Source organism: Cetorhinus maximus, chromosome 6 (genome assembly GCF_964194155.1).
Source record: "Cetorhinus maximus chromosome 6, sCetMax3.hap1.1, whole genome shotgun sequence".
Lineage (NCBI taxonomy): Eukaryota > Metazoa > Chordata > Chondrichthyes > Lamniformes > Cetorhinidae > Cetorhinus > Cetorhinus maximus.
In genome coordinates, this window is record NC_135884.1 from 35,193,001 (window position 1) to 35,208,307 (window position 15,307).

The 15,307-nt window shown below is 39.0% G+C and overlaps 2 protein-coding genes across 3 annotated transcripts in view; one reads left to right on the forward strand and one right to left on the reverse strand.

The window, feature by feature from the left end:
- The first annotated feature begins 896 nt into the window (after positions 1–896).
- On the forward strand, positions 897–3,894 carry kctd6a (potassium channel tetramerization domain containing 6a). 2 transcript variants are annotated; one of them, XM_078543612.1, is made up of 2 exons: positions 897–1,035; positions 2,857–3,894. In XM_078543612.1, the coding sequence occupies exon 2, from the start codon at positions 2,857–2,859 to the stop codon at positions 3,541–3,543; it is 687 nt and encodes a 228-aa protein (XP_078399738.1). In that variant the 5' UTR covers positions 897–1,035; the 3' UTR covers positions 3,544–3,894. The 2 variants fall into 2 exon arrangements, with proteins under 2 accessions (XP_078399738.1, XP_078399737.1); XM_078543611.1 differs by lacking the exon at positions 897–1,035 and adding an exon at positions 1,701–1,806.
- A 1,299-nt stretch (positions 3,895–5,193) lies between these two features.
- LOC144681717 (peroxisomal acyl-coenzyme A oxidase 2-like) overlaps positions 5,194–15,307 on the reverse strand; it is a 46,714-nt gene continuing 36,600 nt past the window's right edge. Inside the window, exons 11-14 of the mRNA XM_078543610.1 lie at positions 10,859–10,964; positions 9,760–9,977; positions 8,756–8,888; positions 5,194–5,669 (exon numbers count right to left, since the gene is read on the reverse strand). Coding sequence (XP_078399736.1) covers positions 5,607–5,669; positions 8,756–8,888; positions 9,760–9,977; positions 10,859–10,964 — 520 coding nt within the window. The 3' untranslated portion in view covers positions 5,194–5,606. The remainder of the gene's footprint in view (positions 5,670–8,755; positions 8,889–9,759; positions 9,978–10,858; positions 10,965–15,307) is intronic.

Sequence of the window (15,307 nt, forward strand, 5' to 3'; positions counted from 1 at the left end):
GTCCACTTTGGCAGGAAGAATGAAAAAATAGAATACTATTTAAGTGGAGAGAGATTGCAGAATTCAGTGGCACAGAGGGATCTGGTTGTCCTGGTACATGGGTCACAAAAGGTTAGTATGTAGGTACAGCAAATGATTAGGAAAGCAAATGGAATGTTGACATTTATTGCAAGGGGAATAGAATATAAAAATAGGGAATTTTTACTGCAGCTGTACAGGGCATTGGTGAGATCATATCTGGAGTACTGTGTACAGTTTTGGTCTCCTTATTTGAAAAGGGATATAATTGCGTTAGAAGCAGTACAGAGAAGGTTCCATCGACTTCTTCCTGAGATGAAGGGCTTATCCTATGAAGAAAGGTTGAACAGGTTGGGCCTGTACCTTTGAGGTTAGAAGAATGAGAGGTGATCTTATTGAAACATTTAAGATCCTGAGGGGACTTGACAGGGTAGATACCAGGTTGGCGTTTCCACTCACGAGGGAGACTAGAATTAGGCGACAGAGTTTAAGAATAAAAGATCTCCCTTTTAAGGCTGAGATTAGGAGAATTTTTTCAGTTAGTATGTGGAATTCTCTTCCCCAGAGAGGTCATTGAATTTATTCAAGGCAGAGTTAAGACAGATTTTTAATAAACGAGCGAGTCGAGGGTTATGGGGGAAGTCGGCGGGGGGTCGGATGGGGCAGATGGCAAAGTGGAGTTGAGACCACAACCAGATCTTATTTACTGGTGGAGCAAGCTCGAAGGGCAAAGTGTTCCTATGCAACAGTAATATATTCAAATCCATTCTTGAAATCGTATTTTACAATTACATTTCATTGCACTTAATATTTATCTTGCTTCTAAATTATATGCTTGGGTTTGAAATTATAATATTGTATAACTTTTTCAGGTTTAGAAGCACTCGAGTTGGTTTCTCGTTTGGATGAGTGGATAATTGCCAAAGCAATAGGAGGAAATCATCTGGAAGACGTAAAGCTGATATACTGTGCACATTTGCCAGCTGCTTGTCTGATTTCAGACAACTACAGATAACGGTAATGACGTTGTATTTTGAGTCACTCATCCTTTCTGTCACTTGTTATAATTATCATTGCAAATTTTCTAATATAGATTATTTTATTTTAGCTTGATAAGTGCAAAGTTTTTAGAAGATACGTCATTCGCAGCTGTAAATACCCGCACTAATAGTTTCATTCTTCAGTGATGCAGACTTTTCAATGGAGCCATTCATTTAAGCATTTATGTGTAGCCAAGTTAATGTAGTTTACTTTAATTGCTTGGATATCTGGAAACCATATTGTTGCAGTTTGCCCGGAGGAGATCTGCTACTTGTAACTTGTATGATGGCCAGCTTTTGAATCAGTTTTCAAAGGCTTTTTTGAACCGAATTACCTCTATTATTTAAATATTAGAGCACTATTCTGGTCTGACTGATGCATTTGGAAGGCTTCTGAACCATTTAGGCACTGCTTCGGGGCTGTAATTTAAATTTAGGTGTCAAGAATATATTTTAAGATTTGAAATTCCCTCTAATATCTCTGGATTTCCCTCCTTAAACCTCCCTCGAATTGCCACTTTTGTTTCTCTCTCTGAGTGAGTCCTCATTTTGATCATAAACAATACCGCCTTTATCAAAGATGGCGGCGCCCATTTCAAAGTGGCACAGTTTGATCGTGCCCAATACGCATGTTCGCCGTCTGCACGCATGCGCGGAGCTGGCGCTAGTTGTGCGGCTCCGCGGAGAGGGCGCTGAGCTTCGATCAAACAGACTGGAGCGGATGGATAATGGAGACTGGGGCCAGGCGGTAAGGCCAGGCGGCGGGGTCTGCCCCTTAGTCTGATTTTGAAGCTTGCCTCTCATTGGGGGAGGGGGTGTGTCTCCGGGCCGTAGCGACCCGGGGCTCAGTTTAGGGAGTGAGTCGGAGGTGCTGCGTGGCGGTCGGCCCCCGGCTCTGAACACTGACCCTCCTGAGGCTGTGGCTGCTGCTCACTGGTGCTCGTAACGCCGAGGCGAGCGCCTTGTGGCTGCTGCTACCTCTCCGCCCGTCAAGCCTGATGTTTGAGCCAATGTCAGGACATCAGGAGGGAAAACAGATGGGGAAACGTAGAGATTGGTTTCATATCTCAGAGACTCGTATATAACCCTCCCCCCCACCCCCACTCTCCTCCAGCGTCTGAACCAGGGAGGTTCTTTTGGCAAATGGATTAATTTTGCATCATGTATTAATGTTAATCTGGCTTTGATCCCATTGCACGCCCCCTACCCATTCGTCTTTGAGGTGTCTCGTTTAAAGATGAGATAAAGTGAAGTAAAGGACACGTTTGTTTTGATGAATTTGCCTGTACATTGTTGGACCTTGGTACATTATTATTTTTCGCACAATGTGATCTCATGTATGTTAGTTAAGCAAATATAGTATATTGCAATGATCTGATTGTGTATAACAATCTCGAGAGAGCCAAAATTACCCAAGCAATACTACATACTAATACTTAAGGATGAGTGTGGAAAAAATAAACTTTAAAATACGAAATTCTATTCAGCGTTTGGGTCTAGAGAATAACTAATTTAATTTGAATTTGGTGGGTCCCATGGTTGTGGAGTTTCAACATTAGACGTTCTTTGTTCTTGGGACGTCGGTTTGCACAACCGTCACCCTAAATGGTGTGGGTGCGAGATTTTTATTCCACTAAAATGTCACTCGGGGATTGAATAAATGAAACACATTGAAAAAGGTTTCAGTTTTAAATAATTAGGTACGACAGTTAAGTTTGATTGTCAGAATGTGGTAATATGGACAAAGCATTTTGTGGGATAACTTCATGTCCTAGTTCTATTTATTTTTCTATTTCAGATGGCTGATCCAGTCACCCTTAATGTAGGAGGACACTTGTATTCAACATCAATATCCACGCTAACTAGATACCCAGACTCCATGTTAGGAGTAATGTTTAGGGGAGATTTCCCCACTGCCAAAGACTCTCAAGGAAACTACTTCATTGATAGAGATGGACCTCTCTTCAGATATATCTTGAATTTTTTAAGGACTGCAGCTCTGACATTACCTCATGGCTTTAAAGAAATTGACCTCCTGAGAAAAGAGGCTGATTTTTATCAGATAGAGCCTTTGATTCACTGCCTGAATGACCCCAAGCCCCTTTACTCATTAGACACTTTTGAGGAGGTGGTGGAACTGTCCAGCACCCGCAAACTTTCCAAATATTCGAATCCAGTAGCTGTTATAATCACACAACTGACTATCACTACTAAAGTTCACTCATTGCTGGAGGGTATCTCAAACCATTTCACAAAATGGAATAAACACATGATGGATACTAGAGACTTCCAGGTGTCCTTCACATTTGGACCCTGTGATTATCACCAGGAGGTGTCTCTTCGTGTTCATCTGATGGAGTACATTGCAAAGCAAGGCTTTACCATCAGAATGACAAGGGTACACCACATGAGTGAGAGAGCAAATGAGAACACTGTGGAACACAACTGGACCTTTTGTAGATTGGCACGAAAAACTGAAGACTGACCATCCTTACAATGCTACATGATGTAACTACACGATGAACAGTAATGGATATATGGCAATTTAATTGAATACCCAGGTAACCATGTCCTGATGCAAGCTCTACAATTCCTATTTTAAAGTTACTTTTTGTACAATAGCAAAATATTCCTATGCATACTATAACCAAATGATTGTTGAAATAAGGTATTAAATGTGTAAGATGTATATTCCTTTATTGAAGTTTTATGATTAACTTTTTAACAGTACCTAATGTATTTTCCTTAAGAAAATCTAAATCTATAAAGTTGATGTAGCTTTTTCTTGTTCGTTCTCGCCATGTACTTATGAAATAAATGTTAGAATATATCAAAATCTTGTCTTTGTGCATGTTTCTTGTGACATAATTAAAGGTTTTGATGTATAAAATTTACCTAGCCAACATAGTTTTAAGCTGATCAGTAAAGTGCATTCAAATTAATATAACGTGAGCTGACTTTATAATTTGGGAGATTTCATGTGATACTCTCGTGCAAGTTTAACTTTGCTTATGACCTTTGCAAAATCCTCAATTTTACAGCATGAGCCGTTCACCTTTAGGTCCAGTGCAAAATCAGATCATACACTCCATTTTTACCAAAACTTTCAGCCTTTAAGAATATAATAATTGCATACAAAAATACTACAAGAAACAGTTCACCATTAAATTTTGTGCAATGTGTCACTGTTTCTTATATTTTTGAGTTGATGTTTCTGCAGCAACCATACAGAGAAATTTTTTTTTTGCATTGCTTGACTAAGCCTTCGTAGCATTGAGATTTGTCCTTACCTGCACTATATAGCTGAGTAAGGGAGTCCTAGCTAGTTTTGTTTTTATACAACCACAATAATTGAGCATTTATGTAGCAATTGGCCAATATAATGTGCATTAAGTTTCAGTGCAAACACACACTTAGATTACGACCAATGTCGTTTTAAGTCTGATAAAAATGCTGAATGAAGATTTAGCGCCACCAGGAATTTTACTTAGCATGGTGTACTGTAAACTACCATTTATTACTTTTTAATCAGAGTATTATTGAAGCAGTATTACTCAAACTAATTTATTTGATAGGTTTGGGAATTTGGAACTGAATGGGATTCATATGAAGAAACAATAAGCGTGTTTAGGGTGGCATATTACATGTGAAAATGAGTACTCACCTATACAGAGTTGAATTGACATTTTAATTCTCTACATTAACCAAATAGTTCAAAGTAACTTTGTCTATTATTGAATTATGAGCCTCGTGATGCCACTTCTATCATCATTGATTTTAGGTTGTGCTGTTTTGAATTTCTAGTATGCAGTCAGTGTCTGTTGTATGGTTATCTCATGCATGAGGAATCTCCTCAGGCGTTAGCAGGGCATTTTGATCAGCAATCTGATGTATATTTTCAAGATATTAGAATTTCGACTAAAGTGAAATTTTGTTGAGTTAAATCCATTGGCAATTATGAGTTCTGCTTTCCAGTCTTGCAAACTTGCATATACTTCAAAAAGACAAGCATCCCTGCAACTATAACCCAGCAGGTGGAGAGGTTTGCTGGGGAAGGGGGAAAAATGAGACTACGTACCTTAAATATGATATTTGGTTCTCAGAAAAAAAATTGGTAATGAAAGAAACATTAAAGCATCTTCCTGGGTTCATTTAATAGCTGGTAAATATATGTTATATGAAGTCTGAAAAGGCTGACATTAGCAAGATGTCTAGATACATAAAATGTTTTGACAGTTGTACTCGCAAAATGCATTTTAATCCTTAAATCAATTTACTGAAAACATAGGTGCAATAGTGCTGACACAGGTTTAAAATTCAGTTAAAATTAGTACATTCAATTACGCTGAACATAAGTACAAGATTAATATTAACAAGATATTCATTAGAAATTCAAAAAAATTCAACTGAACCTTAGATCAACAACTGACTTTTGCATTGTACTTGTTGTTAATAGTCACTGTGGCCACTTATGATAATCAGTATTCCATCCTATTAGCATAGCTTTAACCATTCAAATCAGCAGCAAAACAAACCCAGAATACAATGTTACAGCTTGGACTGTGCTAATTGAAAGAGAGGCTTCAGGTATTTCTCATATGCGAGGTTTATCTGTAAAAACAAAAACCCATGAAACTATTTACTTTCAAATGTTGACAACAGTTAAATTTTTTAAAAATGCTACATCTTTGAAACAATCTGCATTTAAATGAAATTATATAAATACCATTTATTTCAAATATATATCCTACAGAACAAAATCAAAATATGAAACTGGTTTACGCATTTGTATGTGTAACAATTTTGATTGCATTTGTCAATAAAGTACAGTATATACACATTTTTATTCATGTTGTGAACCAGTGAAGCTTAACATACTTAGGACCCACCATCTCACATTTGTATTGCACATCCTTAAAAAATTGTGGACTGTGTCCCTGTGATTACCCAAAATGCTCTTTGAGCTCCAGGCCTTGCAGGTAGTGCTGGATTGCCATATCACTTCATGTTATCTGACTGGAGGATATATGTGGAGACTGAGCAATTGCTTTTCCCTTTGTAACAGGCTTTTGGAAACCTGAATCAGAATGGTTACAGCAAAGGAGACCATTCAGTCCATTGTGTCCATGCCGGTTCTGCAAGAGCAACTCAGCTTGTCCCACTCATCTACCTTTCCCTGTAGCCCTACAAATGTTTTCTTTTCAGATAATTGTCAAATTGCCTTTTGAAAGCTATGATTGAATCTGCCTCTACCACACCGTCAAATAGTGCACTCCAGATCTGTGTAAAAAAAAAAATTCCATCACCTGTTGCATCTTTTCCCAATCACCTTAGTGTCCTCTGGTTCTCGATCCTTCCGCCAATGGGAATAGTTTCTCTCCATGCTATCCAGACCCCTCATGATTTTGAACACCATCAAATCTCTCAATCCTCCCTTCTCCAAGTTAGGCAAATTATGATCAATTTGTTCTGACTGATCCTATGTACTATTCAACATAATTTGTGGTTTTGTTCATTTATGTTTGTGCAAATAAAATGTAATTTGCTCTGGCTGACAAGAGTGCAAAACAATTACAGAAGGAAAAGGATGTGGAAATAAAACTTCAGAAAATGTCTCATTAGCAGTGGGAAACTCCTACTCACCAGCTCTTTCTCAGCAGCCCTGCAAATTCTCTCCCTCTTGTCCTCATGTAAATGTTAGCCTTGGCTCAGTGGTAGTACTCCAGAAGCAAAACTGAGTCAGAAGGCCTTGGGTTCAAGCCTGACTCCTGGTCTTGAGTATATAATCTAGGCTGACACTGAGGAAGTGCTGCACTTTTTGAAGTGCTATATTTCAAATGAAATAAAATGTATGCCCAGCGGATTATAAAAGATCTCAAAATACTATTTAAAGATGAGTTGGGGAGTTCTGCTAATATCCAAGTCACTATCTAGCTCTTAAACACATCCAATCAGAATTGACTAACTGGTCATTTATTTCTTTGCCATTCGTGGGACTTGCTATGCACAAATTGGCTTCTGCATTAGTCTAGAAAACAATAGGGACTGTGTTTCAAAAATAATTAATAGGCTGCAAAGCACCTTCAGGACATCCCAAACACAAGACACTATGTGGATGCAACTTCTTTCTCTTTCATACTGACTTTGAAAATACAAATCAATATGTGCAGTGTTAGTTGCAAGGTTGATGTCTGAACTGGCATCTAATGGATGTCATGATGGAGTGAGGGGAGATGAGGCAATGGACTAGCTGGTGTGTATTCAAACTTACCAATCTATAAACCTGCATTGCATATTATGTAATTATTTGAGTTCACCAGCAGTATAAACTGGATATTTGGGTGTGTACTTGCCAAAAATGAAAGGGGGAATTGCATGAAGAATGTACCTGAATTTTTGATTTGCTATGTTGGTGGACAATTCTTAAGGATGTGCAGGAGCAGAGAGACCTGGGTGTATATATGCGTACATCAATGAAGGTGCAGGACAGGCGGAGAGAGCAGTTAATAAAGCATATAGTATCCTGGGCTTTATTAATAGGGGCATAGAGTACAAGAGCAGGGAGGTTATGCTGAGTTTATATAAGACACTAGTTAGACATCAGCTGGGGTATTGTGTACAGTTCTGGGCGCCACACCATAGGAATGATGTGATTACATTGGATAGAGTGCAGAAGAGGTTTACAAGAATGGTTCCAGGAATGAGAAACTTGAGTTATGAAGATAGATTGGAGAGGTTGGGACTGTTCCCCTTGGAGAGGAGAAGGCTAAGAGGAGATTTGATAGAGGTGTTCAAAATCACGATGGGGCTGGATAGAGTAGATAGGGAGAAACTGTTCCTGCTAATCAAGGGATTGAGAATGAGAGCGCACAGATTTAAAGTGATTTGCAAAAAAAGCAAATGTGATGTGAGAAAAACTTTTTCACACAGTGAGTGGTTCGAGTTTGAAATGCACTGCTCCACTGTGGTGGAGGCAGGTTCAATCGAAGCATTGAAGAGGGCAATAGATGATTATTTGAATAGAAACAATGTGCAAGGGTATGGAGAAAAAGCAGCAGAATGGCACTAAGTCATAATGCTCACTTGCAGAGCTGGTACAGACATGACGGGCCGAATGGCCTCCTTTTGCACTGTAACAATTCTGTGATTCTGATTATGCTCCTTACTGACATACACATTTATAAAATTAGCTTAATTTATGTCCTACCTATGCAAACATGGGCCTGGAAAACAAAGTAAATGTCACTGTTTTGTTTAATGTCAATTTTTAAGCAGAGCTTATATCAGATTTGGCTCAGTCCAATTTGATTTTATCCCTTTTTTAGAGGGGGTGGAGGTGCAGAATGAAATCAGCAGTTAACTTTGTATTGTAACTGAAATTAATGTTGGCTATTGTTTTCATTTACCAGATACAATGTTCCCTTCTCCAGTAACTGTGCCAAGCTTACATTTTCAGTTTTATACTCTCAGAACTCAGAGGATTAAAGGACATTTTTTTCATGCATTCATAGGATTTGGGGGTCACTGGTTGGGCCAGCAGTTATCCGGCAGGGGGGGGGGGGGGGGGGGGGGCGTTGGGAAGATAAGTAGGTTTCTCTGATTTCACTAGAATTAGTGCTCAAAGGAAATCTTCCCAGGCAACATCACCGAGAACGCCGTATGCACCATAGTTATCCAACAAAAGAAGCTAGGGGTACCTTTGCATTTGTGGGGGCTTTCTGAGCCCATTCAAAGAGGCGTTGGTAAACATGCCCGTCATAGTTACCAATGGCAGAATTCAGCTGTTTGTCAGGATAATCAAATGCATCCGTTATTGAGACAGCATTCTTCCTAAAGAGAGATTTTTTTTCTAAGTTATATACATATATTCATTGACATTTTTAATGAAAGTACTAGTATTTATTAGGAATACTGATAGATGTCAATTGGTATTGCTCACAACAGTCAGAAATTTGGAGTTCTGTTTCTATTGCTTACTATGACCAGTAATACAAAAAAATTACTGAACAGCTTGCTCTAATATTTTCTTTCCAAAATGAGTTTGCTGACATTTTGCTTTTCTGATCTAGAGATCTGTTGTAGAAAGTGAGTATGTCACTTTCAGTAAACATGCAGATCAACTGAAGTTAAAATCTTTGGCTTTTCAATAAACTTTACTACTGTACATAAAACTAATAAGATTCCAACTATTTTGACCTTTGGATCGAACAGTTTTCAAGTGGGCCTTATGTAAATTTTTAACACATAAATTGGACTGATTTTATATCAGAAGCCTAAATTTCTCACTTTTGCATCTGATATCAATCATTAAATGTTCTCAACAAATTGTCAACAAATATAAAGCATACACCAGAGTTAAATTATTAAACCTATTTCCAGCAGTACTAAGTCTATACTTGGCAAAGGTTGTAGCCCTAGCTACACATGAACCAAAATCACAAGCAGCAATTTGTTCAGCACGCTCTTAGACAGGAAGTGTACAAAAAGTATATTCTGCATACTGTTTTGAAAAATAGATCTGATGACTCTTGCATTCAAAAACAGGTAATTGCTCGCAGTTCATGACAAAAACAAAATCTGCTCTGCAATTGTTAGTGGCATTTTGCTTCATCCAGTTATTAACTGAAGACTGCAAAATGCACCAGATATGTACAAATATTTTCCCTCATTTAAATTGCAAGTGTACAAGAAATAATTTTACCGGACAAGAGCTAGAAGATCCAGCTGAGAGGTGGTCACCAAGTCCAGTTGCTTTCCAGTCATAAATCCATCATATAGGAAATCCCCAGCATTGTCCAGAATGCCAGTCAATGCGTAAAGGTCACACAACATTTTGATCACTTGCTGGATTTCAGGCTCAAACTTTAGTCCTTCCATTGTTTCAACAAAGTTATTCACAACTATGTAATGGCAGTGAGCCTGAAAAATCAAAGAAAACGCTTATAGATAAAACAGAACCCTGAATCCAAAATGAAATATATATCTCCTCCCTACAAAGGGTTGGGTAAACTAGTTCTATCACAGTTCACTCTTTTGCTACTGCATAGATCCAGGGGATTTGTGCACAAAAAAATCACTTTACCCGGCAAGTAGATCCAGTTAACAACCAGGGGATTCCAATAAGGAATACAAGGTTTGATACAAAGACAGAAAACAGATGAAAATGCTTTGAGTAGATGGATCTTGTACCATACAAGTTAGATAAGCTGAGTGAATTTTCTTGTTCCAAGCTACGTTTTTCCTCAATGCCTCCTCGTACTGATATAAAATCAATGCAAAATGTAAAAATTGAAATGAGAAGACATGTGGAATCTGAAGTTGATGAAACGATGGAACTTGATGGCATGATATATTACTGTGTGGCAAAATGGCACTGATTTGGACATTTGTAGTCTACATCAAAACCACCTATGTTATCAGGAAGTAAACCATTCATACATATGTTGATGAAACTTCATGCATCAATTAATCTGCTCATGGAACTCCCTCACGGTGTCATAAACTGGAACCTCCCATGCATGAAATCTAAACGCACATTTAATTTATTTTGCTGAACAAATCAAAGCTTTGATTATTGTGATTTTTGCTCTCATACCCAATAAGATTTTTTCACGTAATCTTGTTCTGCAAGGGTGGAATCAATTTGTGATACAAGTGAAGCTGTTTCTGGCTGTAGTTGGTTATTCCATCATTAATGCAAGAAAAATGGGTCAGAGGAAATGTAACTGCAAGATAATTATGGATGAATTAATGTCTACTTCTTGAACAAGGAAATGAGAACATACAAACTATAATCTTACAACAGCAGCCTTTGCAAGCTGCACAGAGGTGCTATTCCAGGCAACATATTGCTCAACTCCAGACTGAAGCAGAGACTGCAATTTGATCCCAGCATCCTTAATCATCCTGAAAGAGATAAAACATCACATAAATAAGTTGAAAAGACAGCTTAATCAGATTCAAAATAGCTCTTCAAATGAGTTATTATTTAAAATGTATTGTAGAGGGTATGGTATCATTACATAAAAAAGTTTATTCTGCACTACTAAATTATACTATAAACTGGTTTAAGGGGGTGGGACAGGTAGAGCTGGATAGAGGACCAGTGATAGGTGGAGATAACCAAAAGATGTCATAGAAAAAAGAACAAAGAGGTGTTCAAGGTGGTGATATTATCTAAGGAATGTGCTAATAGGTGACATTAAGGGTAGAAAACAGGACGAGCAAGGTACAGATAGCCCTAGTGGGGGTGGGGTGGGGGGAAGGGATCGAAATAGGCTAAAAGGTAGAGATAAAACAATGGATGGAAATACATTTAAAAATAATGGAAATAGGTGGGAAAAGAAAAATCTATATAAATTATTGGGAAAAAAAGGGGGGGATCGAAAAGGGGGTGGGGATGGAGGAGAGAGGCCATGATCTAAAATTGTTGAACTCAATATTCAGTCCGGAAGGCTGTAAAGTGCCTAGTCGGAAGTTTGTCTGGAGGAACAGCACCTCATATTCCGACTAGGCACTTTACAGCCTTCCGGACTGAATATTGATTGAATTTTAGATCATGAACTCTCCTCCATCCCCATCCCCTTTCCGATCCCCCCTTTTTTCCAATAATTTATATAGATTTTTCTTTTCCCACCTATTTCCATTATTTTTAAATGTATTTCCATCCATTGTTTTATCTCTACCTTTTAGCCTATTTCGATCCCTTTCCCCCACCCCACCCCCACTAGGGCTATCTGTACCTTGCTTGTCCTGCTTTCTACCCTTAATGTCACCTATTAGCACATTCCTTAGATAATATCACCACCTTGAACACCTCTTTGTCCTTTTGTCTGACATCTTTTGGCTATCTCCACCTATCACTGGTCCTCTATCCAGCTCTACCTGGCCCACCCCCCCTTAAACCAGCTTACATTTCACCTCTTTTCTATTTTTCCTTAGTTCTGTTGAAGAGTCATACGGACTCGAAACGTTAACTGTGTTCCTCTCCGCAGATGCTGTCAGACCTGCTGAGTTTTTGCAGGTATTTTCATTTTTGTTTTGAATTTCCAGCATCTGCAGTTTTTTGCTTTTAAATTATACAATATTGACATTTAAGTTGTTACATTTATTTAAATTATTTAGAGAAGAACTCTGAGTGGCTAGCACACAATAATACTAAATATATTTATTAGATCTAATAATCACAATTAAATAAGTGGGATACAAATGTAGACAGATGGCAAAACACAAAGGTGGAGTAGCAATCTATAATAAAAATTAATTCAGAAGTTAATTTTGCCAATATCATAATAGTTCAAAGTTGATTTTCTTTAGAAAAAGAAATTCCAACCATGTTCCCTTCACGTTATCCTAAAATATGGGGACTCTCATTATTTCCTGTTAGCCTAATGAAGATTAAATTCCAATAACATTAATTCTAAATGATAGTAAGGGTATCCTAAGGTATTAACAGAGGGTGTCCTCATTATCATGTCCATAACTGGAAAATCACCTCGATGTCAGCTGTGGCTGAGTCAGTTGTAGTTTTGCCTCTGAGTCAGAAAGTTATGGATCCCACCCCAGAAACTTTGACCACATAGCGTGGGATAAAACTCCAGTGCAGCACTGAGCGAGTGCTGCATTGTTGGCTGTGCCATCTTTTGGATGAGATGTTAAAACCGAGGCCTTTTCTGCCCTTTCAGACTGATGTAAAAGATCCCATGGCACTGTTTTGAAGAAGAGCAGAGGAGTTCTCCTGGTATCCTGACTGATATTTATCCCTCCACTAATATTGCTAAAACAGGTTATCTGTTCATTGTCATATTGCTGTGTGCAAATTGGCTGCTGCACTTTCTACATTATAACAGTGAGAATACTTCAAAAGTAATTCATTGCTGTAAAACGCTTTGGGACATTCAGAGGTTGTGAAAGGACTTATAAAAACGCAAGTCTTTTTTCTTTCTCAATGGAGAGCAATACTCAGTAAAAATCAAAACTCCCAGCAATAATAAATAAATTATAAAAGTTGGGCAGGTGGTCTCTTCATGTTGCGCAAAACTTTTCTGATCTTTCTCCAGGCTTCAAAATTTATCTTGTGTCCCGGTAATCAGAAATAAATGCATTATTCAAAGTATGGGCTGACTGCTGCCCTGTACAGTTTCAACATGATTGCCTCCAACTTATATTGGCAATATGATTTAGTATTGTTTAATAATTACTGTTTTGTAGTAATTAGATGTTGCTTGTACTGAGCTTAATATGACTGTCTGATATCATTAGGCTCTTTCCTGGCAAGTTCAATGTCATTCAAGTTTATGACGATTTTCATAAGAGTCAAAGAGGTCTACAGAACAGAAAAAGGCTCTTCGGTCCATCGAATCTGCGCGGTCAAACAAGTACCTAACTATTCTAATACCATTTTCCAGCGCTGGGCCCATAGCCTTGTATGCCATGGCATCGCAAGTGCACATCCAAATACTCCTTAAATGTTTTGAGGGTTTCTGCCTCTCTCACCCTTTCAGGCAGTGAGTTCCAGATTCCCACCACCCTCTGGGTGAAAAAATTCTTCTTCACATCCCCTCTAAACCTCCTGCCCCTTACCTTAAATCCATGCCCCCTGGTTATTGATCCCTCCACCAAGAGCAAAAGTTCCTTTCCAGCTACCCTATCTATGCCCCTCATAATTTTATCATGTCCCCCCTCAATCTCCTCTGCTCCAGGGAAAATGACCCCAGTTTATCCAATCTCTCCTCATAACTAAAACTCTCCAGCCCAGGCAACATCCTGGTAAATCTCCTCTTCACTCTCTCTAGTGCAATCACATCCTTCCTATAATGCGGATTCCAGAACTGCACGCAACACTCTAGCTGTGGTCTAACCAGGGTTTTATACAGTTCCAGCATAACCTCCCTGCTCTTATATTCTATGCCTCGGCTAATAAAGGCAAGTATCCCATATGCCTTCTTAATCACCTTATCTACCTGTGCCGCTACCTTAAGGGACTGGTGGACATGCACACCAGGGTCCCTCTGATCCTCGGTACTTCCTACCATTCATCGTGTATTCTCGTGCCTTGTTTTTCCTGCCCAAGCGCATCACCTCACACTTATCCAGATTAAATTCCATTTGCCATTGATCAGCCCATCTCACTAGCCCGTCTATATCCTCCTGTAATCTAACGCTAGCCTCCACACTATTTACCACCACACCAATTTTCGTGTCATCCGCGAACTTACTGTTCAACTCTCCTACATTCAAGTCTAAATCGTTTATATATACCACAAACAGCAAGGGACCCAACACCGATCCCTGTGGAACCCCACTAGACACAGGCATCTAGTCACAAAAACATCCCTCGACCATCACTCTCTGCTTCCTTCCATTCAGCCAATTCTGGATCCAATTTGCCAAATTGCCTTGGATCCCATGGGCTCTTACCTTCGTTATCAGTCTCCCATGCGGGACCTTATCAAAAGCCTTGCTGACGTCCAAGTAGACTACATCAAATGCATTGCATTTACACACCTGGTCACCTCTTCGAAAAATTCATTCAAATTGGTCAGGCATGATCTCCTCTTAACAAAATCATGCTGACTGTCCTTGATTAATGTAGATTAATTTTGTCCCTCAGAATTGCTTCCAATAGTTTCCCCACCACTGAGGTTAGACTGACTGGCCTGTAGTTCCCTGGTTTATCCCTTCCTCCCTTCTTGAATAACGGTACCACATTGGCTGTCCTCCAGTCCTCTGGCAGCTCTCCTGTGGCCAGAGAGATTTTGAAAATTATTGCCAGCGCCCCTGCTATCTCCCTCCTTGCCTCACTCAACAGCCTGGGATACATTTCATCCGGGCCTGGAGATTTATCTACTTTTAAGCCTGCCAGACCACTTAGAACCTCCTCCCTTTCTATGCTAATTTCTTTAATTATATCACAGTCATTCTGCCTGATTTCCATACCCATGTCGTTCCTCTCACTTGCGAACACCGACACAAAGTATTCATTTAGAACTCTACTTATGTCTTCTGGATCCACACACAAATTACCCCTATGGCCCTTAATGGGATCTACTCTTTCCCTAGTTATCCTCTTGCTCTTAATGTACTTGTAAAATAACTTTGGATTTTCCTTTATTTTACCTGCCAATGTTTTTTCATGCCCCCTTTTTGCTCTCCTAACTTCCTCTTTAAGTTCCCCCCTACACATTCTACACTCCTCTAGGGCTTCGCTGTTTTGAGCCCTCGGTATCTGCCATAAGCCTCCCTTTTTC

Bases quoted from the DNA above. Each gene is read 5' to 3' on its own strand.
- kctd6a (XM_078543611.1), top strand. From the start codon at position 1,780: ATGGATAATGGAGACTGGGGCCAGGCG. The intron at 1,807-2,856 runs GTAAGGCCAGGC...TTTCTATTTCAG, and splicing joins ATGGAGACTGGGGCCAGGCG to ATGGCTGATCCAGTCACCCT.